Raw genomic sequence first — 25,978 nt, 5'->3', positions numbered from 1 at the left:
CCCTCAGTTGAGTCTCCCCTCCCCCCGAGTTGAGTCTCCCCTCCCCCAGTTGTCTCCTCTCCCCCAGGTGAGTCTCCCCTCCCCCCAGGTGAGTCTCCCCTCCCCCCAGGTGATTCTCCCCTCCCCCAGGTGAGTCACCCCTCCCCCAGGTGAGTCACCCCTCCCCCAGGTGAGTCACCCCTCACCCTCCCCCCAGTTGACTCTCCCCTCCCCCCAGGTGAGTCTTCCCCCCCCCCAGGAGAGTCTCCTCTCCCTACCAGGTGAGTCTCCCCTCCCCCAGGTGAGTCTCCCATCACCCTCCGTCCAGTTGACTCTCCCCTCCCCCCCAGGAAAGTCTTCCCTCCCCCCAGGAGAGTCTCCCCTCCCTACAAGGTGAGTCTCCCCTCCCCCTCCTCCCAGGTGAGTCTCCCCTCCCCTCCTCCCAGATGAGTCTCCCCTCCCCCTCCTCCCAGGTGAGTCTCCCCTCCCCTCCCCCTCCCCAGGTGAGTCTCCCCTCCCCCTCCCTCCCCAGGTGAGTCCTTCTCCCCCTCCCCAGGTGAGTCTCCCACCCCTCTCCAGGTGAGTCTCCCTCCCCCTCCCCAGATGAGTCTCCCCTCCCACTCCCCAGATGAGTCTCCCCTCCCACTCCCCAGATGAGTCTCCCCTCCCCCTCCCCCGGTGAGTCTCCCTCCCCCTCCTCCCCCTCAGGTGAGTTCCCCCCCCCTCAGGTGAGTTTCCCCCCCTCAGGTGAGTCTCCCCCCTCCCCCTCAGGTGAGCCTCCCCACACCCTCCTCCCAGGTGAGTCTCCCCTCCCCCTCCACCAGGTGAGTCTCCCCTCCCCCTCCCCAGGTGAGTCTCCCCTCCCCCTCCCCAGGTGAGTCTCCCCTCCCCAGGTGAGTCCTTCTCCCCCTCCCCAGGTGAGTCTCCCTCCCCCTCTCCAGGTGAGTCTCCCCTCCCCCTCCACCAGGTGAGTCTCCCCTCCCCCTCCACCAGGTGAGTCTCCCCTCCCCCTCCCCCTCCCCAGGTGAGTCTCCCCTCCCCCTCCCCTCCCCCTCCCCAGGTGAGTATCCCTCCCCCTCCTCCCCCTCAGGTGAGTTTTCCCCCCCTCAGGTGAGTCTCCCCCCTCCCCCTCAGATGAGTCTCCCCTCTCCCTCCCCAGGTGAGTCTCCCCTCCCCCTCCTCCCAGATGAGGCTCCTCCCTCTGAGTCGCTGCTGTTTCCTGGTCGGTGCGTTGGTCGGGCAATGGGCGGGAGGCTCCCGGTCCCGGTGCTGTTGCCGGTCCTCCACCTCCTGCTGGTTCCAGGTGAGTCCCGCTCCCGGTGTTCCCGCTCCCGGTTTCTTTTTCATTTCCGGCACCGCCGACAACAACAACTGGCCCCGGCTGGGGAATCCCGTTTCCGGCCTCAGGGGGAGAGAACTGCATTTGTGTGGCGCCCTTCATGTTCGCGGGAACATTTGCAGCCAATGCAGCAAATCTGACGTCCCTGCGGTCAGTTTGTGCACAGTCAGATCCCACAAACAAATGGGAATGTTCTGGCCACGAGTCAGCCCCCTGACTGCTACACAATGAGGGGGGGGGGGTCACATTTACATCTTTATTTCACCCTCAATCCTCTCTAGAATATTAACCACAGGAACAGGACTAGGCCATTCAGCCCACCAGCCTACCCCACCATTCAGTACCATCCCGTAACTACATTATTGTCGATCAGTAATCTGTCAGTCTCTGCTCTAACCATACTCAGTGAGTGAGCTTCCTCCGCCTCTGGGATGGAGAATTCCAGACATTCGCATCCCTCTGTGAAGAAATTTCTCCTGGTCTCCATCCGAAGCAGCATTCTCCTTAATTTGAAGTTGTGCCGCCTGGTTCGAACTCTTCAACCAGGGACAACCTGCATCTATCCTGTCGATTCCTTTCAGTATTTTGTCGGTTTCTCTGACAATGAGGACCCACTCATTGAGCTCTTGGTGGGGCTCATTGAGTTTCCATAGTAATGGGCTGAGGCCTGTCCCGCGAGGGCTAATTACTGAGCCTGTTACGTACCTTCCCAGACGCGGACTGGGAGTTCCTGTCAGACCCTTGCCGGCTGGAACACTCCTATATCGGCCACAGCTGTGGCTTTGCTTTTAAGTTAAAATAAAATTTGGATTAACCTTTATCTTCGTGCCTCCTGGCGACGAGGAGAAAGACTGGTGGTCTGGGCAGCCCTGCTGACAAGGAAAACACCTCTGGTAAGAAGTGTACAAAGGCAACCCAGAAAATACTGTTATTTGGGAAACTCAGGTTGCTGTGGGTGTGGGGGATTAACCCCAGTGTGCCGAAAGAATGCACCATTTCTTTTGTGCGAAAGTCAGGGAACCAAGAGGTGAAGTAATCAGTGGGAAGCGTAGCTGCTTAGGAATACAAAAAAGCACGAAAAGACAGAACTCAGGAGAGGTTACGATAGTCCCCATCCCACAAAATATGACAGTGTATGGAAAGGCTCAGTAAACCAAGGTCCACCACACTAAGAAAACAAAAAGGGACAGTCAATAGAGAATTAAAGGTGCTATATTTAAATGCGCGCAGTGTACGGAACAAGGTAGGTGAGCTTGTGGCCCAGATTGTGACTGGCAGGTATGATGTGGTAGGCATCACAGAGACGTGGTTGCAGGGGGTTCAGGACTGGCATTTAAACATCCAGGGATTCACAACCTATCGAAAAGACAGAGAGGTGGGCAGAGGGGGCGGGGTTGCCTTGTTAATTAGGAATGAAATTAAATCAATAGCACTAAACGACATAGGGTAGTGAAACTACGCCAAGTTTGGGGGAAGCTTAGTTGATGAATCAAGTCCTGGCGCAATACGACAAGTTGTAAGATTTGTACTATTTGTAGACTGTGTTAAGTTGTTCGATTCCTTGTATTATTCGACTGTGTAAAGTTGAAGGAATTTATATCATCTCTGCTATTCGGTTATCAGTAGCACTTTGCGAATACTGGAACTCAGCAGAAATTTGCAGTATAAACTCCTCAGGTGCCAAAAAGAATTGTTTTATTTGTAGTCGCTTGATTACAATTTGAAAGTCATTTAAAAGGCAATTCGTAGACAATTCGAAGCTTTCAGAGAATTACAGACATTATCTTTCTTTGCTTAGGCAGACAGCTCGAAAGTAACTTTTTAAAGGTCAAAGTCTGGCAATGAAACATGAAGAGAGAGAGAAAGCTAATCTTCAGCTAAACTCAAACTCAAAGTCAAAAGTGGACTAACATCACTGACACAGACTGTTAGACTGACAGAACCCCCAAAAGACATAAACTAAAATGGAGACTAGAATCAAAGGCAAAAAACACTAAACTAACAGAAAGACAACACAGCACAACACACCCCCAAAGACAATACACCACAGACAACACACTAAAAACTAAACCTAACCTAAAATGGCCGGGAGAAACTTTTCAGTTATACACTTTCATATCTGTCTTAAGTCGTCTAATTACTCCCCAATATAATCCTAATTGGTTTGGGTTAGACTCAAACACATTTGATTTGATGGCAAGCCGTCCATCTTCAATGTGCAACATCAGCTTTTCTGACCCAGCTGTTATCTGCATTGTGAACAATGGTGCCTTCATGTTGCTGTGTATTCAATCCCTTGACCTTGACAATTAGCACAAAACAGTGTCAAATTATCTTGCAACTGTGCTGTTTTAATGTCACACTGTCTTTGAAAATATGCATTTGCCAGAACAACGGACCTCAGTAAAAGTGAATTATGCTGTATAAATGGGTATTTAAAACTGGGGCTCAACATTTATGCTTAAACAGCTATCTTTTACCTATACTAGTTGTATTTGAAATACTTGGCTTCTACAGTCAGATGATGTGGAGTCTGTGTGGGTAGAGTCGAGGAACCACAAAGGCAAAAAAACCATAATGGGAGTTATGTACAGGCCTCCTAACAGTGGTCAGGACCAGGGGCACAAAATGCATCACAAAATAGAAAGTGCATGTCAGAAAGGCAAGGTCACAGTGATCATGGGGGACTTCAATATGCAGGTGGACTGGGTAAATAATGCTGCCAGTGGACCTAAGGAAAGGGAATTCATTGAATGTTTACAGGAGGGCTTTTTGGAACAGCTTGTGATGGAGCCCACGAGGGGACAGGCCATTCTGGACTTAGTGTTATGTAAGCCAGACTTGATTAAAGATCTTAAAGTAAGGGAACACTTAGGAGGCAGTGATCATAATATGGTAGAATTCAATCTCCAATTTGAAAGAAAGAAGGTAGAATCAGATGTAAAGGTGTTACAGTTAAATAAAGGTAACTACAGGGGCATGAGGGAGGAACTGACGGAAATTGACTGGGAGCAGAGCCTAGTGGGAAAGACAGTAGAGCAGCAATGGCAGGAGTTTCTGGGAGTAATTGAGGACACAGTACAGAGGTTCATCCCAAAGAAAAGAAAGGTTATCAGAGGGGGGGAATTAGGCAGCCATGGCTGACAAAGGAAGTTAGGGAATGCATCAAAGCAAAAGAGAAAGCCTATAATGTGGCAAAGAGTAGTGGGAAGTCAGAAGATTGGGAAGGCTACAAAAACAAACAGAGGATAACAAAGAGAGAAATAAGGAAAGAGAGGATCAATTATGAAGGTAGGCTAGCCAGTAACATTAGGAATGATAGTAAAAGTTTCTTTAAATACATTAAAAACAAACGGGAGGCAAAAGTAGACATTGGGCCGCTCCAAAATGACGCTGGTAATCTAGTGATGGGAGACAAGGAAATAGCTGAGGAACTAAATAAGTACTTTGCGTCAGTCTTCACAGTAGAAGACATGAGTAATATCCCAACAATACAGGAGAGTCAGGGGGCAGAGTTGAATATGGTAGCCATCACAAAGGAGAAAGTGCTAGAGAAACTAAGAGGTCTAAAAATTGATAAATCTCCGGGCCCAGATGGGCTACATCCTAGGGTTCTAAAGGAGATAGCTGAAGAAATAGTGGAGGCGTTAGTTATGATCTTTCAAAAGTCACTGGAGTCAGGGAAAGTCCCAGAGGATTGGAAAATCGCTGTTGTAGCCCCCCTGTTGAAGAAGGGAACAAGGAAAAAGATGGAAAATTATAGGCCAATTAGCCTAACCTCGGTTGTTGGCAAGATTCTAGAATCCATTGTTAAGGATGAGATTTCTAAATTCTTGGAAGTACAGAGTCGGATTAGGACAAGTCAGCATGGATTTAGTAAGGGGAGGTCGTGCCTGACAAACCTGTTAGAGTTCTTTGAAGAGATAGCAAATAGGTTAGACCAAGGAGAGCCAATGGATGTTATCTATCTTGACTTCCAAAAGGCCTTTGATAAGGTGCCTTACGGGAGACTGCTGAGTAAAATAAGGGCCCATGGTATTCGAGGCAAGGTACTAACATGGATTGACGATTGGCTGTCAGGCAGAAGGCAGAGAGTTGGGATAAAAGGTTCTTTTTCGGAATGGCAACCGGAGACGAGTGGTGTCCCGCAGGGTTCAGTGTTGGGCCACAGCTGTTCTCTTTATATATTAACGATCTAGATGACGACACTGGGGCCATTCTGGCTAAGTTTGCCGTTGATACAAAGATAGGTGGAGGGGCAGGTGGTATGGAGGAGGTGGGGAGGCTGCAGAAAGAATTAGACAGTTTAGGAGAGTGGTCCAAGAAATGGCTGATGGAATTCAACGTGGGCAAGTGCGAGGTCTTGCACTTTGGAAAAAATAATAGAGGCATGGACTATTTTCTAAACGGTGACAAAATTCATAATGCTGAAGTGCAAAGGGGCTTGGGAGTCCTAGTCCAGGATTCTCTAAAGGTAAACTTGCAGGTTGAATCCGTAATTAAGAAAGCAAATGCAATGTTGTCATTTATCTCAAGAGGCTTGGAATATAAAAGCAGGGATGTACTTCTGAAGCTTTATAAAGCATTAGTTAGGCCCCATTTAGAATACTGTGAGCAATTTTGGGCCCCACACCTCAGGAAGGACATACTGGCACTGGAGCGGGTCCAGCGGAGATTCACACGGATGATCCCAGGAATGGTAGGCCTAACATACGATGAACGTCTGAGGATCCTGGGATTATATTCATTGGAGTTTAGGAGGTTGAGGGGAGATCTAATCGAAACTTACAAGATAATGAATGGCTTAGATAGGGTGGACGTAGGGAAGTTGTTTCCATTAGCAGGGGAGACTAGGACCCGGGGGCACAGCCTTAGAATAAAAGGGAGTCACTTTAGAACAGAGATGAGGAGAAATATCTTCAGCCAGAGAGTGGTGGGTCTGTGGAATTCATTGCCACAGAGGGTGGTGGAGGCCGGGACATTGAGTGTCTTTAAGACAGAAGTTGATAAATTCTTGATTTCTCGAGGAATTAAGGGCTATGGAGAGAGAGCGGGTAAATGGAGTTGAAATCAGCCATGATTGAATGGTGGAGTGGACACGATGGGCCGAATGGCCTTACTTGTGCTCCTCTGTCTTATGGTCTTATGGCCATCGAGGGGGAAACGGCAGCGACAGAAGGTAATCCTCTTGACTGCCTGTGGAGCTCAGACTTTGGCACCATTCAGAGCCTAGTTTCCCCAGGGGCCCTGGACCCAAAACCTTTACTGAGCTGGTGGACGTAGCGACAAAGCACCACAACTATCCGTGATTCTCCAGCGAGTGACTTCTAGTGGCGGCCGTGGTGTGATCGGACGCACACAAGGTGGCTCCTGCCTGGAGGTGTTGGGTTTGGATCTTTCTACCCAATTATCGGAGATTTGGTGGAAAGTTGTGAGGAAGGTGATTCATTCTCTCCCGGTCTGTGGGATGTAGTTACAGTGTATATATTGTGTTCCCCTATTATGTATTTTCTTTTCTTCCCATGTACTTAATGATCTGTTGAGCTGCTCGCAGAAAAATACTTTTCACTGTACCTCAGTACACGTGACAATAAACAAATCCAATCCAATATCAGACCCAGTTAAAGATGGTGAGAGCCTTGGTCCAAGAGTTGGAGGGGACTCAAGCTGAGAAAATGACGGAGGGGGAAGGGTCGTCTTCGATGGCGAAGCTGCCAATGGAACAGTTGCTGAGTTTCATCAAGAAGGAATTTTGGCAGCAACGTAAGGAGATGCAGGGTGACTGGTCGAAGGCGATTGAGAGGCACCTCTTCGCAGGACATTGGATCAGGTGGAGAAGGGCTTGGAGGCTCAAGGGGTGATGATCCAAGAGGTTGGGAAGGTGGTGTCCGACCAGAGCGAGCGAATTGTATCGCTGGACGCGGAGATGGCGATCCTGGGGGATGTTTTCAGGATGCTGTGCGCAAGGGATTGCGGCAGGAAAAGTTGCGTATTGTGGGCTTGCCGGAGGGAGTTGAAGGAACGAGCGCCACAGCTGTCGCAAGGCTATTCGTGAAGTTGGTAGAGGAGAAGTTTCTAGAAAAGGCTCTGGAGATGGGCCGGGCCCACAGGTCCTTGAGGCAGAAGCTGAGAGCGGAGGAGCGGCTGCGGCCGGTGATCGTGGGACGCACATGTTTCAGGAGGAGGAAAAGATTCGCCAGGGCGAGTCGGGAGTGCAGCTGAGAAGGAAATCGAGTCTGGATTTACCAGGACATTGGTGCTGACCTGACCAAGAGACGGGCGGGCCCAGCCGGCGCTGTATTGCGCAAGATCCGCTTTGGGGTCTGTACCCGGCCAAACTTTGGGTAACGTTTGAGGACCAGGAATATTATTTTGGGACACCGGAGGAGGCGAATGACTTTGTCAAGGGTTGGGGAGGGGCTGAATTGTGGTCTTGGCACCAGTTGTAAATATTTTCACTTAGGGGCTGGTTTAGCACACTGGGCTAAACAGCTGGTTTGTAATGCAGAACAAGGCCAGCAGCGCGGTTTCAATTCCCGTACCGGCCTCCCCGAACAGGTGACGGAATGTGGCGACTAGGGGCTTTTCACAGTAACTTTATTGAAGCCTACTTGTGACAATAAGCGATTATTATTATTGTTCTCTCGTTCATTTGAGGATATTTGATTGTTATGTTTGCTGCACCTGGTTGTAACTGGCAAATGTCACTGTGCCTGTTGGCACCTCGGTGCCAGCTGTGAACTGTTTAACTTTTCTGTTGTTTTGTACCCTTTGTACAGTTAATGGTTAATGTGGACTTCAACATGCAGGTGAACTGGCAAAATTAGGTTGGTAGTGGAACCGAAGGAAATTAATTTGTGGAATGTCTACGAGATGGTTTTTTGGAGCAGCTTGTGACAGAGCCTACTGGGGAACAGGCAATTCTGGATTTGGTGATGTGTACTGAGGCAGACTTGATTAGGGAACTTAAGGTGAAGGAAACCTTCGGAAGCAGTGACCACAATATGATAGAATTTACCCTGCAGTTTGAGAGGGAGAAGCTGCAATCAGATGTAACGGTTTTACAATTAAACAAGGGTAACGACAAAGACATTTTGTAGCGGGTGGCACGTGGCACAGTGGTTAGCACTGCAGCATACGCGCTGTGGTTTGAATCCTGTCCCTGGATCACTCTCCATATAGAGTCTGCACGTTCTCCCCGTGTCTGTGTGGTGTTCCTCCGGGTGCTCCGGTTTCCTCCCACAAGTCCCGAAAAACATGCTGTTAGGTGAATTGGACATTCTGAATTCTCCCTCCGTGAACCCGAACAGGCGCCGGAGTATGGCGACTAGGGGCTTTTCACAGTAACTTCATTGCAGTGTTAATGTAAGCCCACTTGTGACAATAAAGTTTATTATTATTATTAAGAAATGAGGGAGGAGCTGACCAGAGTTGATTGGAAAAGGAGCCTAGCAGGGAAGACAGTGGAACAGCAATGGCAAGAGTTTTGGGGGGTGTTATAACCTGCCTACTGACGATTGGCTGGGGACAAATGACTATCCCACAATCCTATGGGAGTATGAACTTCCCCAATGAGGGGGGCGGAGAAACTCCTACTATAAATAAGCTGGCCAGTTCAGGAACCAGGAGGAAGGAGAAGGTAGCAAGGGAAGTTACTGCTACTGTTATGTATATATTGTTATAGTAAATAAACGTTATTATTTTGTATCCTTAAACTCGTGCTGGATTCTTCGTGGCCCTTACAAAACCGGCGACGAAGGTAAAAGTGAATAGCTGTCTACACTGCTGAAGCCACCTCCCTGGATTTTTGTTGGATACAGGTTGGAAGTTGTTTTCTATTATACCATGCCTCTGTACGGACGTTTGGATGTTTTTGATGCTGCGCTTGAAAGCTGGAACCAGTACACGCAACGGATGCGTTACTATTTCCGGGCAAACAATATCACTGAAAACGAGCGCCAGGTGGTCATATTGCTCACCGCCTGCGGGCCGCGTACGTTTGGGGTGATTAGGAGCCTTACGTACCCAGCTGCGCCGGACACCAAAACGTTTGACGAACTTGTGAATATAGTGGGGCAACACTTTAACCCAACCCCGTCCACGATAGTCCAGCGTTACCGGTTTAATACCGCTGAGAGGACCCCTGGAGAATCCCTTGCCGATTTTTTATCCAGGCTACGCGGGATTGCGGAATACTGTGACTATGGTGAGACCTTGTCAGAAATGTTACGCGACCGTTTGGTTTGCGGTATTAACAATGCGGCCACCCAGAGAAAGTTGTTAGCGGAGCCAACATTGACTTTTCAACAGGCAATACAAATAGTCTTGTCCCGAGAGAGCGCAGAGCGAGGAGTACAGGAGCTACAGGGAATGGAAGTGCATGCCTTGGGGCGAAACCCTTTCCGCCCAAAAACGTCCCCCCGCACTCCTGCGGTACCTTGGGCGAGGCAACGACCAGACCGACGCCAGTGGCCATCGGACATTCCTCCCCGAAGGGAGCCTTCTCCAGAGCCAATGGATGAGGAGCCATGTCCGTGTCAGACTTGTAGGCGCCGACCCCATCGCGGACGGCGGTCCTGGGGACGCCAGAGGCGCCGTCGTTCCGACCGAAACTGGGACCAGCCCAGGGGCCGTAACTGGGACCAGCCCAGAGGCCGTACCTTCCATGTGGATGAACCTGTGGCGACCACTCCTGAGGACGTGGAGACGGAGGACGACTGCCTGCAGCTGCATTGTGTGGCAGCTCCCCGTGTGGCCCCCATTAAGGTGACAGTACGGGTCAATGGCCACCCGCTGGAGATGGAGTTGGATACTGGCGCAGCGGTCTCCGTGATCGCCCAGAGGACAATCGACCGCATCAAGCAGGGTATACAGACCCTTACATTAACCGATACACAGGCCAGGTTGGCCACCTACATGGGGGAACCACTGGACATTGCAGGAACTACAATGACCCCTGTTGTCTATGGACGCCAGGAGGGGCGTTTCCCACTTATCGTAGTGTGTGGCCATGGGCCCAGCCTGTTGGGTCGGGACTGGTTGCGCCATTTGCGGTTGCAATGGCAGCACATTCTCCAAACAGTTTCTGGAGGGTTGACTGAGGTGCTAGGACGATACCCAGAGGTATTCCAGCCTGGTCTGGGGAAAATAAAAGGGGCCGTAGCCCGTATCCAAGTTGAACCAGGAGCCACACCGCGCTATTTCCGGGCGCGCCCAGTGCCTTACGCTTTGCTCGAGAAGGTAGAAGGGGAGCTCACTCGTTTGGAGAGTTTGGGTATTATCAGGCCCGTCCGTTTTGCTGACTGGGCAGCACCAATTGTGCCAGTAATGAAGCCAGATGCCACAGTTCGCTTGTGTGGCGACTATAAACTTACAGTGAATACAGTTTCCCGACTCGACCGATACCCAATGCCTCGCATAGAGGATCTCTACGCGAAACTTGCAGGCAGACTCTCATTCACAAAATTAGATATGAGTCACGCCTACCTGCAGTTGGAGCTGGACCCTGCCTCCCGACCATATGTAACAATTAACACACACCGGGGCCTGTATGAATATACACGGTTGCCCTTTGGAGTATCCTCTGCCTGCGCAATTTTTCAACGTGTTATGGAGGGCATTTTGAGAGGTTTACCACGTGTGGCTGTCTACCTAGATGACGTGTTGATTACAGGGACGTCGGAGCAAGAGCATTTGGAAAATCTGGAGGCTGTCCTTAAACGCCTTTCGGAGGCTGGAGTCCGTTTACGTCACACAAAGTGCGTATTCCAGGCAAAAGAAGTAGTCTACCTAGGTTATCGGGTGGACCGCGAGGGTCTGCACCCCGTCGCAGAGAAGGTGCGTGCGATTCAACATGCCCCCACCCCGACTGACACTTCGCATCTTCGTTCTTTTCTCGGTCTCGTAAACTATTACGGGAAGTTCCTCCCCAATCTGGCAACTACGCTGGCCCCCTTACACCTTCTGCTAAAGAAAAATCACACCTGCGTTTGGGGTCAGCCGCAAGAAACCGCTTTCCGGCGGGTAAAGCAACAATTGTCGTCGTCTGGGTTACTAACCCACTATGATCCGGGAAAGCCTTTGCTCGTCACATGTGATGCATCCCCGTATGGTATTGGGGCCGTCCTGTCCCACAAGATGGAGAACGGGGCCGAGCGACCGATAGCTTTCGCCTCCCGCACATTGACTGCAGCGGAGAAGAAGTACACGCAGATTGAGAAGGAGGGCCTGGCAGTGGTTTTCGCGGTGAAACGCTTCCACCAGTATGTGTACGGCCGCCATTTCACTATCGTGACTGATCATAAGCCCCTGCTGGGACTCTTCAGAGAGGATAAGCCGATACCGCCCATTGCTTCTGCACGGATCCAGCGCTGGGCTTTGTTGCTTGCTGCATATGAGTATTCTCTGGAGCACAAACCAGGTACGCAGATAGCAAATGCCGACGCACTGAGCCGATTGCCTTTATCGACCGGCCCCATGTCGACCCCCACGACCGGTGAGGTGGTCGCAACCCTAAATTTTATGGACACCTTGCCTGTCACGGCATCACAGATCCGTGAGTGGACCCAGACGGAGCCAGTCCTGTCAAAGGTTCGGCACATAGTCCTGTATGGTGGACAGCATAGACAGCTCCCAGGCGAGTTACGGGCATTTTCCTCCAAGCTGTCAGAGTTCAGCGTGGAAGACGGCATCCTCTTGTGGGGGACGCGTGTGGTTGTCCCGGAAAAAGGCCAGGAGCTGATATTATCAGACTTGCACAATGGGCATCCGGGCGTGACCAAGATGAAAATGTTGGCCCGGAGTTATGTCTGGTGGCCCGGGCCTCGACACCGACATTGAGAAGGTGGCCCAAAACTGCTCCATTTGCCAGGAGCATCAGAAGCTTCCGCCGGCCGCGCCCCTATATCACTGGGAATGACCAGGGCGGCCTTGGGCACGCTTACATGCAGATTTCGCAGGCCCTTTTCAGGGATCCATGTTCGTTCTACTAATCGACGCCCAGTCCAAATGGCTGGAGGTGCATAAGATGCAGGGGACAACGTCCGGCGCAACAATTGAAAAAATGCGTTTATCATTTAGCACACATGGCCTCCCCGAGGTGCTGGTCACGGAGAATGGCACTCCATTCACGAGTGAGGAGTTTGTTAGGTTTACAAAGATGAACGGCATCCGCCATATCCGCACTGCCCCTTACCACCCGGCTTCAAATGGGTTGGCAGAGCGTGCAGTGCAAACATTCAAAAGAGGCCTAAAGAAGCAGTCTTCCGGATCAATGGACACGAGACTGGCTCGGTTTTTGTTTACGTACAGGACCACCCCCCATACAGTGACTGGGGTAGCTCCCGCAGAACTCCTAATGGGCCGGAGACTTCGCACCCGCCTTAGTATGGTCTTCCCGGACATTGGCGCAAAAGTACGCCGCACACAAGAACGGCAGGGACCGGGATTGTCTCAGCATCGTCCGATTCGGCAGTTTGCGCCCGGTGACCCAGTATTCGTGCGGAATTTTGCTGGTGGTGCCCAATGGGTTCCTGGGGTAATCTTTCGCCAAACGGGCCCGATATCTTACCAGGTGCAAGCCCAGGGTCGTCTCCAGCGAAAACATGTAGACCACGTCCGGGCCAGAAGATCATCCCCGCAAAAGATTCCCCGCCCCCGGAGCTCAGTTCAACAGCCGCAGAGACCAGAGACAAAGGAAGGTAGTCCTCCAAATCTTCCACTGGTGCCTCACTCAAGCCTGCGCAGGTCATGACGGGACCGAATGGGGACAGAGACGCTGACATGACGGAGGCAGCAGACTCTGACTCCGAGATGGAGACACAGGATGAATCAGAGGGGGAATCCTCGGGTCCACAGGCCGTGGATGTACAACCGTGCCGTTCATCACGGAAGCGCCGGTCTCCGTCTCGTTATACGCCGCCTGATCCAGCGCCGCGTGCAAATGGTGTCCGGCCTGCGGCCAAACGAGTTCGACGCCTTCCTTCGCCAGGGCCTACGGTGGATTCCTTGGACTTTGGGGGGGAGGGATGTTATAACCTGCCTACTGACGATTGGCTGGGGACTAATGACTACCCCACAATCCTATGGGAGTATGAACTTCCCCAATGAGGGGGGCGGAGAAACTCCTACTATAAATAAGCTGGCCAGTCCAGGAACCAGGAGGAAGGAGAAGGTAGCAAGGGAAGTTACTGCTACTGTTATTTATATATTGTTATAGTAAATAAACTTTATTATTTTGTATCCTTAAAACTCGTGCTGGATTCTTCGGGGCCCTCACAAAAGGGGGTTATTGGGGAGCACAACAGAAATTCGTCCCAAGGAGGAGGAAACATGCTGAGGGGAGGACAAGGCATCCAAGGCTGACCAGGGATGTCAAGGACAGCATAAAAGGTAAAGAAAAAGCATACAAAGTGGCGAGTATTAGTGGGAAGCCAGAGGATTGGGAAGCCTTTAAAAGCGAGCTTAAGACACCAAAAAAGCAATAAGGGGGCAAAGATGAAATATGAGGGTAAATTAGCTAGTACTATGAAGGAAGATAGCAAGAGTTTTTTTCAATATATAAAAGGTAAGAGAGAGGCAAAAATAGAGATTGGACAATTGAAAAATGAGGCTGGAGAAGTGATAATAGGAAACAAAGAAATGGTAGAGGAACTGAATCAGTCTTCACAGTGGAAGACACCAGTGGGATGCCAGAGCTCCAGGAGAATCAGGGGACAGAGGTTTTTTAAAATAAATTTAGAGTACCCAATTATTTTTTTTCCCAATTAAGGGGCAATTTAGCATGGCCAATCCACCTACCCAGCACATCTTTGGGTTGTGGGGGTAAAACCCACGCAGACACGGGGAGAATGTGCAAACTCCACACGGACAGTAACCCAGGACAGGATTCGAACCCGAATCCTCAGCGCCGCAGTCCCAGTGCTATCCACTGCGCCACCTGCCGCCCCTTCAGGAGGCAGAGGTGAGTGGAGTCGCCATCACTAAGGAGAAGATTCTGGGGAAACTGAAAGGTCTGAAGGTGGATAGATCACCTAGACCAGATGGACTACACCCCAGGGTCTAAAAGAGATAGCTGAGGAGATTGTGGAGGCATTGGTGATGATCTTTCAGGAATCACTGGAGGCAGGAAGGGTCCCAGAGGACTGGAAAGTAGCTAATGTAACACCGCTGTTTAACAAGGGAGGGAGGCAGAAGATGGGAAATTATCAGCCGGTTAGTCTGACTTCGGTCATTAGTAAGATTTTGGAGTCCATTATTAAAGATGAGATTGCGGAGTACTTAGAAGTGCATGGTAAAATAGGACTGAGTCAGCATGGCTTCGTCAAAGGGAGGTCATGTCTGACAAATCTGTCAGAGTTCTTTGAGAAAGCAACAAGGAAGTTAGACAAAGGAGAACCAGTAGACATGATTTATTTAGATTTCCAGAAGGCCTTTGACAAGGTGCCGCATAGGAGACTGTTAAATAAGTTAAGAGCCCATCGTGTTCAGGGTAAGATCCTGGCATGGATAGAGGATTGGCTGACTGGCAGAAGGCAGAGAGTGGGGATAAAGGGGTCTTTTTCAGGATGGTAGCCGGTGACAAGTGGTGTGCCTCAGGGGTCGGTGCTGGGATCACAACTTTTTACAATATATATCAATGATCTGGAAGAAGGAACTGAAGGCTCTGTTGCTAAGTTGCAGATGATACAAAGATGTGGAGAGGGACAGGTAGTATTGAGGAAGCAAGAGAGCTGCAGAAGGACTTGGACAGGCTAGGAGAGTGGGCAATGAAGTGGCAGATGGAATACAATGTGGAAAAGTGTGAGGTTATGCACTTTGGAAGGAGGAATTTAGGCACAGACTATTTTCTAAATGGGGAAATGCTTAGGAAATCAGGAGCACAAAGGGACTTGGGAGTCCTTGTTCACGATTCTCTTGAGGTTAACGTGCAGGTTCAGTCGGCAGTTAAGAAGGCAAATGCAATGTTAGCATTCATGTCGAGGGGGCTAGAATACAAGACCAGGGATGTACTTTTGAGACTGTATAAGGCTCTGGTCAGACCCCATTTGGAGTATTGTGAGCGGTTTTGGGCCCCGTATTTAAGGAAGGATGTGCTGGCCTTGGAAAGGGTCCAGAGGAGGTTCACAAGAATGATCCCTGGAATGAAGAGCTTGTCGTATGAGGAACGGTTGAGGACTCTGGGTCTGTACTCATTGGAGTTTAGAAGGATGAGGGGGGATCTTATTGAAACTTACAGGATACTGCGAGGCCTGGATAGAGTGGATGTGGAGAGGATGTTTCCACTTGTAGGAGAAACTAGAAGCAGAGGACACCATCTCAGACTAAAGGGATGATCCTTTAAAACAGAGATGAGGAGGAATTTCTTCAGCCAGAGGGTGGTGAATCTGTGGAACTCTTTGCCGCAGAAGGCTGTGGAGGCCAAATCATTGAGTGTCTTTAAGACAGAGATAGACAGGTTCTTGATTAATAAGAAGATCAGGGGTTATGGGGAGAAGGCAGGAGAATGGGGATGAGAAAAATATCAGCCATGATTGAATGGCGGAGCAGACTCGATGGGCCGAGTGGCCTAATTCTGCTCCGATGTCTTATGGTCTAATGGTTAGGCTCGTGTTTGCGCGGGAGCGTGGGGTTAGGGAGAGTGTACAGTATGGGGCAGCTCTATGTTATGGGTTCGGGACACAGGGGGAGAGGAGGGGAGGTGGTGGTCAGAGGGGGGGGGGAGGTGGATGAGCAGGAAAGGGGATGTGAGGCCCTTTGCAGGTGGCAGTCGCCATGGTAGCAGGCAATGCTAGTGAATGTTAGCGCAGTTTGGGCTCCGAAGGCAGTGGTTTGGGGGGGAAGCCATTTTGTTTCAGGCCCACAGAGATAGGACTGAGAGGTAGGAGAGGCGAAGTTTGCTGGATGAAATAGTAAGGTGGACAGGAGGTATTCTGGGGCCCCAATCAGGGAGTTACTGGTAAAAAGAAAGAAGTTGCAGGGGCAGTTTGATGGGCTGATGACTGGAAAGGCGATGGGGCAGTCACGGCAGGCACGAGGGGTGCAATACGAGTATGGGGTGTAGGCGAGTTGTCTGCTGGCCCATCAGTTGCAGCGAGAGGCAGAGTCAAGGGAAATTGCCCAGGTGAGGGGTGGCGGGGGGGGGGGGGGGTGGGATGATGGAACCAGCGGGAATTAATGCGGTGTTTGAGGCCTCCAAGGCTGTGGGCCAAGTGCTGGCAAATGGGATTAGGGAGGGCAGGTCACGTGCCTTTCATGCGTAGGTGCAGACTGGATGGGCCGAAGGGCCTGCTCGGTGCTGTCTAATTGTGTGATTCTATCGATGGGCCGAAGGGCCTGTTCGGTGCTGTCTAATTGTGTGATTCTATCGATGGGCCGAAGGGCCTGTTCGGTGCTGTATTATTGTCTGATTCTATCGATGGGCCGAAGGGCCTGTTCGGTGCTGTATTATTGTGTGATTCTATCGATGGGCCGAAGGGCCAGTTCGGTGCTGTATTATTGTGTGATTCTATCGATGGGCCGAAGGGCCTGTTCGGTGCTGTATTATTGTGTGATTCTATCGATGGGCCGAAGGGCCTGTTCGGTGCTGTATTATTGTCTGATTCTATCGATGGGCCGAGCCGGGAGGGGAGGAGGCCGGTATGGGTCAGTTCCTGAATGGGTTGGAGTTCCCGGAGTTGGAGGAGGGGAAGCGGCAGGGTATCGGAGGAGCCAGTGAGGTCACATGAGGTAATGGAGTGCATTGGCATGATGGAGTCGGGAAAGGATCCGGGGCCAGCGGAACACGGTGTAGTTTTATAAGCAGTTTGTGGCTCCCCATCTTCTGAGTATGTTGAATAAAGCGGTGGAGGGGGGTAGTTACTGGTTACTCTGGCTCAGCCATCCATCTCGCTGATCCACAGAAAGGGAAAGACACGATGAAGTGTGGGTTCTATAAAGAACAAAGAACAAAGAAAAGTACAGCACAGGAACAGGCCCTTCGGCCCTCCAAGCCCGTGCCGACCATACTGCCCGACTAAACTACAATCTTCTACACTTCCTGGGTCCGTATCCTTCTATTCCCATTCTATTCATATATTTGTCAAGATGCCCCTTAAATGTCACTATCGTCCCTGCTTCCACCACCTCCTCCGGTAGCGAGTTCCAGGCACCCACTACCCTCTGTGTAAAAAACTTGCCTCGTACATCTCCTCTAAACCTTGCCCCTCGCACCTTAAACCTATGCCCCCTAGTAATTGACCCCTCTACCCTGGGGAAAAGCCTCTGACTATCCACTCTGTCTATGCCCCTCATAACTTTGTAGACCTCTATCAGGTCTCCCCTCAACCTCCGTCGTTCCAGTGAGAACAAACCGAGTTTATTCAACCGCTCCTCATAGCTAATGCCCTCCATACCAGGCAACATTCTGGTAAATCTCTTCTGCACCCTCTCTAAAGCCTCCACATCCTTCTGGTAGTGTGGCGACCAGAATTGAACACTATACTCCAAATGTGGCCGAACTAAGATTCTATACAGCTGCAACATGACTTGTCAATTCTTATACTCAATGCCCCGGCCAATGAAGGCAAGCATGCCGTCTGCCTTCTTGACTACCTTCTCCACCTGTATTGCCCCTTTCAGTGACCTGTGGACCTGTACACCTAGATCTCTCTAACTTTCAAAACTCTTGAGGGTTCTACCATTCACTGTATATTCCCTACCTGCATTAGACCTTCCAAAATGCATTACCTCACATTTGTCCGGATTAAACTCCATCTGCCATCTCTCCGCCCAAGTCTCCAGACAATCTAAATCCTGCTGTATCCTCAGACAGTCCTCATCGCTATCCGCAATTCCACCAACCTTTGTGTCGTCTGCAAATTTACTAATCAGACCAATTGCATTTTCCTCCAAATCATTTATGTATACTACAAACAGCAAAGGTCCCAGCACTGATCCCTGTGGAACACCACTGGTCACAGCCCTCCAATTAGAAAAGCATCCCTCCATTGCTACCCTCTGCCTTCTATGGCCTAGCCAGTTCTGTATCCACCTTGCCAGCTCACCCCTGATCCCGTGTGACTTCACCTTTTGTACCAGTCTACCATGAGGGACCTTGTCAAAGGCCTTACTGAAGTCCATATAGACAACATCCACTGCCCTACCTGCATCAATCATCTTTGTGACCTCTTTGAAAAGCTCTATCAAGTTATAGACCCATCTCGTTGCTGAATACGGACGCAAAAGACTTGGCCAAGCTGTTGGCAAGTCAGTTAGAGGGGTGTGTGCCGGAGATGGTTGCCGAGGATCCAATGGGGTTTGTGAAGGAGAGGTGACTCTCCAGTTATCAGGGGGTATTAAATGTGGTGATGACCTCTTCAGAGGGGCGGATGCCAGAGGTGATCCTGTCAATAAACATGGAAGGACTTGACTCTGGCAGGGCGGGTGCAGGTGGCAAAAGTTAATGTACTGCCAAGATTCCTTTTGTTTTTCAGCCCCTCCCAATCTTCCTCCTGAAGGCCTTTTTCTGGAGAGTGGACAAACTGATATCGGAGTTTGTTTGGGTGGGCAGACGCCGAGGGTTAGTCGGGCTGTGCTGCATAGGCGGAGGCGGGACTGACGGCGGGCGCTCCCAAATTTGCAGCAAATGCCGAAAACGATGCAGGGTGGGAGGCGGGGGTGGTGGGTGAGGGTGGAGGGGGGTTGGATTGGATCCGGTTGGGGGAGGACTCATGTCAGGGGATGAGCCTGAGGGTGCTGGTGACGGCCCCATCTCCCCGGGGAAGTAAGTTAGTCGCCTGGTGGGTGCAATCATCAATCAAAATCTGGAATCAGCTGAGGGGGCGGATGGGGCATGTCTCGGTGTTGGCCCCGGTCTGGGGGAACCATAGCTTTGTGCCAGGGTAGTGGGCGGATGGGATGTACAGAAAATGGCCGGAGGAAGGGACAGTGCAGGTCAGGTTTGCGGAGGGCACGTTGGTGGGTTTGGAGGAGCTGCGGGAGACGTTTGCGTTACCGAGGAGGAGCGAGTTTAGTTATTGGCAGGTGTGGGATTTTGCAGGGAAGGAACTGCCCTAATTCCCCCAGGGCACAGGAGTACATGCTGCAGGAGAAGTTGTTTCTCCCGGACGTGTGGGGGGGTTGGAAGGATTGGGGATATAAATGGGTGGTTAATTAGTGAAAGGGATCAAGTGGAAGTGGGGGAGGAGTTGGAGATGGGAAGTTGGGGGTGAAGCAATGCACCAAATAAACTCAACCTCCTCCTGCACAAGGATGAGCATCGTCCAGTTCAAGGTGACTCCGGCCCGGAGGAGTGGGTTCTTCCCAGGAGTAGCGGATGTGTGTGTGAGGGGGCCGGCCAACCATGCCCACATGTCTTGGGGGGGTGTGAAATTGGTCTGCTTCTGGATGGGGGTGTTTGAGAGCTTGTCGGGAATGTGGTAGTCAGGATGACACCAGACCCTATGGTGGCGATTGTTGGGGTGTCGGAGGTATGGGGGGTGGGGGGGGGGCAGGGGTCCAGGAGGGGAAGGGGGCCAATGTTGTCGTCTTCACCTCTCTGATTGCCCGGCAACGGATTCTGTGAAATTCGAGGTCGGCTGCACCACCGGGGGCCATGGCAAGGTTGGGGAACTTTGATGAGTTTGTCAGGTTGGAGAAGATGAAGTTTGCCCTTAATACAATGGGAAGACTCCCTGGACAGCCTGCAATGGAGTTCCTGACCAGTCTCAGGTACTGTGAGTATGGAACATCGCTGCCGGAGATACCATGGGACTGGCTGGTTTGTGGGATCAACAATGCCACGACACAGAGAAAACTGCTTGCACAAACCACCCTTGATCTTAAAAGAGCCATAGAACTGGGCCTGTTCCTGGAAAATGGGCCCAAGAACTCCAAGGTTCAATGAACTGCAGCATGCTCCGTGTTGGACGTCCCCTGTATCAGAAAACTGGACTCCCTGTAGACAGCACCTCCCGGCCCTGTCCACTCAGACAAGGCACACAAGGGAATAGGCCCAAGGCAGCAAACCTCCAGGACTGAGACACGCTTCCCCAGAGGACTTTGAGAAGAAGGCATGGGACTGCTGTACCTGCAGGCGAAGGATTCCCCAAGACAAGGTCGCCAGCACAGTCAGAATGCATACCACCCTGGGCAAAAGCCAAAGCTGCCTCAGGCCTGGGTCATGTAAACCCACCAGCTCGAACCGGACAAACAGAAATGCAGTTGAACCGCATCACCAGCCCCAGATTTGCCCCTATCAAAATTAAACACAGGGTCAACTCTTGGAAATGGAAGTAGACACGGCCGCAGTAGTTCACCACTGCTTCCTCCTCTAGCCGGTACCACACTGACCAGCTCTATTTATACAGCTGCAACTACTCGTCATCACCCCCCCCCCCCCCCCCCAATTGGGGCAGCTCGTACTCCCCAAGAGACTTGGGATAACCATTTTTTCCCAGCCATTAGGATTCATGCAGATTATAACAGTTACGAACCCAGGCAGATGCAGAGAGACGCTATGTCTATGGCCCAAATGTTACAATAATCCCAGACTCCTGTTGGACCATTTGAAGGATGACAAGGCGATGCCACCCCCATCGCCTTGGATTGGGTGCTGGGCACTCTTGTTACGAATAAAAGTAAAGTCACCATAATGCCGATGACCCAGGGGCTGCTTTCCCCTTTGAGGGGAGAGAGCTGACTGGTGGTGACTTAACCTGAGAATCACCACACCTCAGACGAGGGGGCAAGGTAGAGAAGGCGGGGTAACAAATACTCCTATGAGCACCAGCTGGGAACGCACATAGCTACTGCTGCCGTCCTGAGTCACCTACCGTTACCCACCAGCTCCCCCCAACCAAGGATAGACAAGGCCATCGTGACTTTCAATTTTATGGACACCCTGCCTGTGTCCAGGCAGATTCAGCCATGGACCCAGAAAGACTCTGCGCATCGAAACCTCGCCACGTGATCCTAAGAGATGGAATTCAAGGCCACCCCACAGAGGAGCTGAAGCCCTTACCTTCAAAACACCAAGAATTCAACATGGAAGATGGAGTCATCCTGTCCCACTCGCTGTCCGGAGTGATGTGGAGATGCTGGCACTGGACTGGGGTGGGCACAGTAAGAAGTCCCAGACCATCAGGTTAAAGTCCAACTGTTTATCTGAAGTTTCAAATAAACCTGTTGGACTTTAACCGGATGTTGTGAGACTTCTTACTGAGCTCCGGAGTGGTCACCCAGGAATCTCCAAGCTGAAGATATTTGCAAAGAGCAACGTCTGGTGGCCTGGGCTTGGTTCCAACATTGAAACAGTGACTGTCAGTCAGGAAAATCAGAAGCACCCTCCGCACGCGGCCTCGCTAAAACCCGTGGCAATGGCCAGGCAGGCCTTGGGTCTGGGTACATGCGGACTTCCCCGGGCCATTTATGGGGTCAATATTTTAAATCTTGATTGACGCCCACTCTAAATGGATCCATGTCTTCCAGCGCCACTTTCAAAAAAACTCAATCATTTTGCACTTGGGATACTGGAGGTTCTCGTGTCTGACAACAGGCCCCCCTTCACCAGCAGAGAATTCCAGGCATTCGCTTAGCCCAATGGGATGAAGCACATTCGGACAGGGCCCTACTGCCCATTTTCTAAGAGCTTGGCAGAGTGGGCGGTCCAACGTATGAAGAAACAGACCACTGGTTCGCTCAACACCATACTGGCTCGGTTCCTTTTCAGCGACAGGACCACACCACATGTGGCGATAGGGGCTGCGCTAGCTGATGGATGGATGGGTGGATTTGTTTATCGTCACATGTACCGAGGTACAGGGAAAAGTATTGTTCTGCGTACAGTCCAGACAGATCGTTCCGTACATGAAAAGAAAATACATAATAGGGCAAACAAAAATACACAATGTAAATACATAAACACAGGCATCGGGTGTAGAACTACTCAGTAGAGAAGATGTGTGAAGAGATCACTTCAGTCCATAAGAGGGTCATTCAGGAATCTGGCAACAGCGGGGAAGAAGCTGTTTTTGAGTCTGTTTGTGCGTGTTCTGAGACTTCTGTATCTCCTGCCCGATGGAAGAAGTTGGAAGAGTGAGTAAGCCGGGTGGGAGGGATCTTTGATTATGCTGCCCGCTTTCCCCAGGCAGCGGGAGGTGTAGATGGAGTCAATGGATGGGAGGCAGGTTTGTGTGATGGACTGGGCTGTGATCACGACTCTCTGAAGTTTCTTGCGGTCCTGGGCCGAGCAGTTGCCATACCAGGCTGTGATGCAGCCCGATAGGATGCTTTCTATGGTGCATCTGTAAAAGTTGGTACTGGTTAATGTGGACATGCCGAATTTCCTTAGTTTCCTGAGGAAGTATAGGCGCTGTTGTGCTTTCTTGGTGGTAGCATCAACGTGGGTGGACCAGGACAAATTTTTGGAGATGTGCACCCCTAGGAATTTGAAACTGCTAACCATCTCCACCTCGGCCCCGTTGATGCTGACAGGGGTGTGCACAGTACTTTGCTTCCTGAAGTCAATTACCAGCTCTTTAGTTTTGCTGACATTGAGGGAGAGATTGTTGTCGTTGCATCACTCCACTAGGTTCTCTATCTCCCGCCTGTACTCTGACTCATCGTTGTTCGCGATCCAACTCACTACAGTTGTGTCGTCAGCAAACCTGTAGATGGAATTGGAGCCAAATTTTGCCATGCGTGCATAGGGAGTATAGTAGGGGGCTTTAATTCCTTTGTCAGCCACAGTTGACTGTTTTTTTGGGGGTTTTGCACCCTGAAACAATGTGAATGTTGCACTTTGAAGATTGTCCTATCCACAGTCACACCTGTTTGTTTATATTTATTTATTTATTTACATTTAGTGTACCCAATTAATTTTTTTCCAATTAAGGGGCAATTTAGTGTGTTCAATCCACCTAACTTGCACATCTTTGGGTTGTGGGGGCGAAACCCATGCAAACACGGGGAGAATGTGCAAACTCCACACGGACAGTGACCGAGAGCCGGGATCGAACCTGGGACCTTGGCGCCGTGAGGCAGCAGGGCTAACCCACTGCGCAACCCTGCTGCCCTTCAGTCACACCTTTTAATGTATTTTCCCAATTCACCTCAGCCAATTGTTCCTCATATCTTCATAATTTCCTTTATTCAACTTTAACAACCCTGGTTTCAGATTGAACTTCCTCACTTTCAAACATCATGTAAAGTTCTATCATATTGTGGTCACTCATCCCTGAAGACTATTTTACAACTAGATTATTAATTGGCCCTTTTTCATGACATGATACTAGATCTAGAATAGCCTATCCTCCAGTTGGTTCCTCAACATCCGGTTCTGGAACCCTAACGCACTCCAGAAACTGGTCTTCCTCAGCATTAGTTACCAATGTGATTACAATACCGGGTAGTATTTGTGAGGAGTCCTATAAACTAGTTAGCTGTGTGTTTGAATAAAATACATATCATTTTGTTAACAAAAGGCACAGTATAAATGCAACTTTATCCTGTTGCCTCCTGCATTCTTCTCTAAACAGGTAGTACTGCTCTTGAAGTATCTCTACCTCCAAAGGTGAAAGGTTTCATTGGTGAGGATGTGGAGCTGAGGTGTAACTTCAGGTCATCTTTGCCCATCACCAGGCGCCTGACTGTGGACTGGTCTTACCGAGCATCAGGCGGAGGATTAAAACATGCTGTGAGTTTTAGAATTTTTTTTTCCTGTAGTTGTGGATAGACGCAGTGAGTGCAGACTTGTTGATGTTTAGTCTCTGCAATTGCCTAAGGAGTCTAATTTCTGTGATTTTTGTTTCAAAGTTCGATGTAAGAATCATCAGAACAATCTGATATCACTGTCAGAGGGTCAGTACTGAGGGAGTGCCGCACTGTCAGAGGGTCAGTACTGAGGGAGTGCTGCACTGTTAGAGGGTCAGTACTGAGGGAGCGCTGCACTGTTAGAGGGTCAGTATTGAGGGAGTGCTGCACTGTCAGAGGGTCAGTACTGAGGGAGTGCTGCATTGTTAGAGGGTCAGTACTGAGGGAGCGCTGCACTGTTAGAGGGTCAGTATTGAGGGAGTGCTGCACTGTCAGAGGGTCAGTACTGAGGGAGTGCTGCACTGTCAGAGGGTCAGTACTGAGGGAGTGCTGCACTGTCAAAGGGTCAGGACTGAGGGGGCTCCGCACTGTCAGAGGGTCAGTACTGAGGGAGTGCTGCACTGTCAGTGGGTCAGTACTGAGGGAGTGCCGCACTGTTAGAAGGTCAGTACGGAGGGAGTGCCGCACTGTCAGAGGGTCAGCACTGAGGGAGTGCCGCACTGTCAGAGGGTCAATACTGAGGGAGAGCCGCACTGTCAGAGGGTCAGTACCGAGGGAGTGCTGCACTGTCAGAGGGTCAGTACTGAGGGAGTGCCGCACTGTCAGACGGTCAGTACTGAGGGAGTGCTATACTGTCAGAGGGTCAGTACTGAGGGAGTGTTGCACTGTCAGAGGGTCAGTACTGAGGGAGTGCTGCACTGTCAGAGGGTCAGTACTGAGGGAGTGCGGCACGGTCAGAGGGTCAGTACTGAGGGAGTGCGGCACTGTCAGAGCGTCAGGACTGAGGGGGCTCCGCACTGTCAGAGGGTTAGTACTGAGGGAGTGCTGCACTGTCATAGGGTCAGTACTGAGGGAGTGCCGCACTGTCAGAGGGTCAGTACTGAGGGAGTGCTGCACTGTCAGAGGGTCAGTACTGAGGGAGTGCTGCACTGTCAGAGGGTCAGTACTGAGGGAGTGCCGCACTGCCAGAGGGTCAGTACTGAGGGAGTGCTGCACTGTCAGAGGGTCAGTACTGAGGGAGTGCCGCACTGCCAGAGGGTCAGTACTGAGGGAGTGCTGCACTGTCAGAGGGTCAGTACTGAGGGAGTGCTGCACTGTCAGAGGGTCAGTACTGAGGGAGTGTCGCACTGTCAGAGGGTCAGTACTGAGGGAGTGCAGCACTGTCAGAGGGTCAGTACTGAGGGAGTGCTGCACTGTCAGAGGGTCAGTACTGAGGGAGTGCCGCACTGCCAGAGGGTCAGTACTGAGGGAGTGCTGCACTGTCAGAGGGTCAGTACTGAGGGAGTGCTGCACTGTCAGAGTGTCAGTACTGAGGGAGCGCCGCACTGTCAGAGGGTCAGTACTGAGGGAGTGTTGCACTGTCAGAGGGTCAGTACTGAGGGAGTGTCGCACTGTCAGAGGGTCAGTACTGAGGGAGTGTCGCAGTGTCAGAGGGTCAGTACTGAGGGAGTGCTGCACTGTCAGAGGATCAGTGCTGAGGGAGTGCCGCACTGTCAGAGGGTCAGTACTGAGGGAGTGCTGCTCTGTCAGAGGGTCAGTACTGAGGGAGTGCTGCACTGTCAGAGGGTCAGTACTGAGGGAGTGCTGCACTGTCAGAGGGTCAATACTGAGGGAGTGCCGCACTATCAGAGGGTAAGTACTGAGGGAGTGCTGCACTGTCAGAGGGTCAGTACTGAGGGAGTGCCGCACTGTCAGAGGGTCAGTACTGAGGGAGTGCTGCACTGTCAGAGGGTCAGTACTGAGGGAGTGCCGCACTGTCAGAGGGTCAGTACTGAGAGAGTGCTGCACTGTCAGAGGGTCAGTACTGAGGGAGTGCTGCACTATCAGAGGGTCAGTACTGAGGGAGTGCCGCACTGTCAGAGGGTCAGTACT

At 51.0% G+C, this 25,978-nt stretch overlaps 1 protein-coding gene across 2 annotated transcripts in view; it reads left to right on the top strand.

Annotated features, from left to right (window-relative positions):
- The first annotated feature begins 1,146 nt into the window (after positions 1-1,146).
- Positions 1,147-25,978, top strand: part of LOC140398086 (myelin protein zero-like protein 3) — a 49,585-nt gene continuing 24,753 nt past the window's right edge. The window contains exons 1-2 of one of the 2 annotated variants that reach the window (XM_072486301.1): positions 1,153-1,282; positions 23,833-23,990. In XM_072486301.1, the coding sequence (XP_072342402.1) occupies positions 1,222-1,282; positions 23,833-23,990 (219 nt within the window). In that variant the 5' untranslated portion in view covers positions 1,153-1,221. Of the gene's footprint in view, positions 1,283-23,832; positions 23,991-25,978 lie in introns of both variants that reach the window. The other variant, XM_072486303.1, reaches the window with a different exon arrangement.

This window comes from Scyliorhinus torazame, chromosome 21 (assembly GCF_047496885.1).
Source record: "Scyliorhinus torazame isolate Kashiwa2021f chromosome 21, sScyTor2.1, whole genome shotgun sequence".
NCBI classification, from domain to species: Eukaryota; Metazoa; Chordata; class Chondrichthyes; order Carcharhiniformes; family Scyliorhinidae; genus Scyliorhinus; species Scyliorhinus torazame.
Note: the sequence above shows the minus strand (reverse complement) of the source record. Positions and strands in the feature narration are given on the sequence as shown.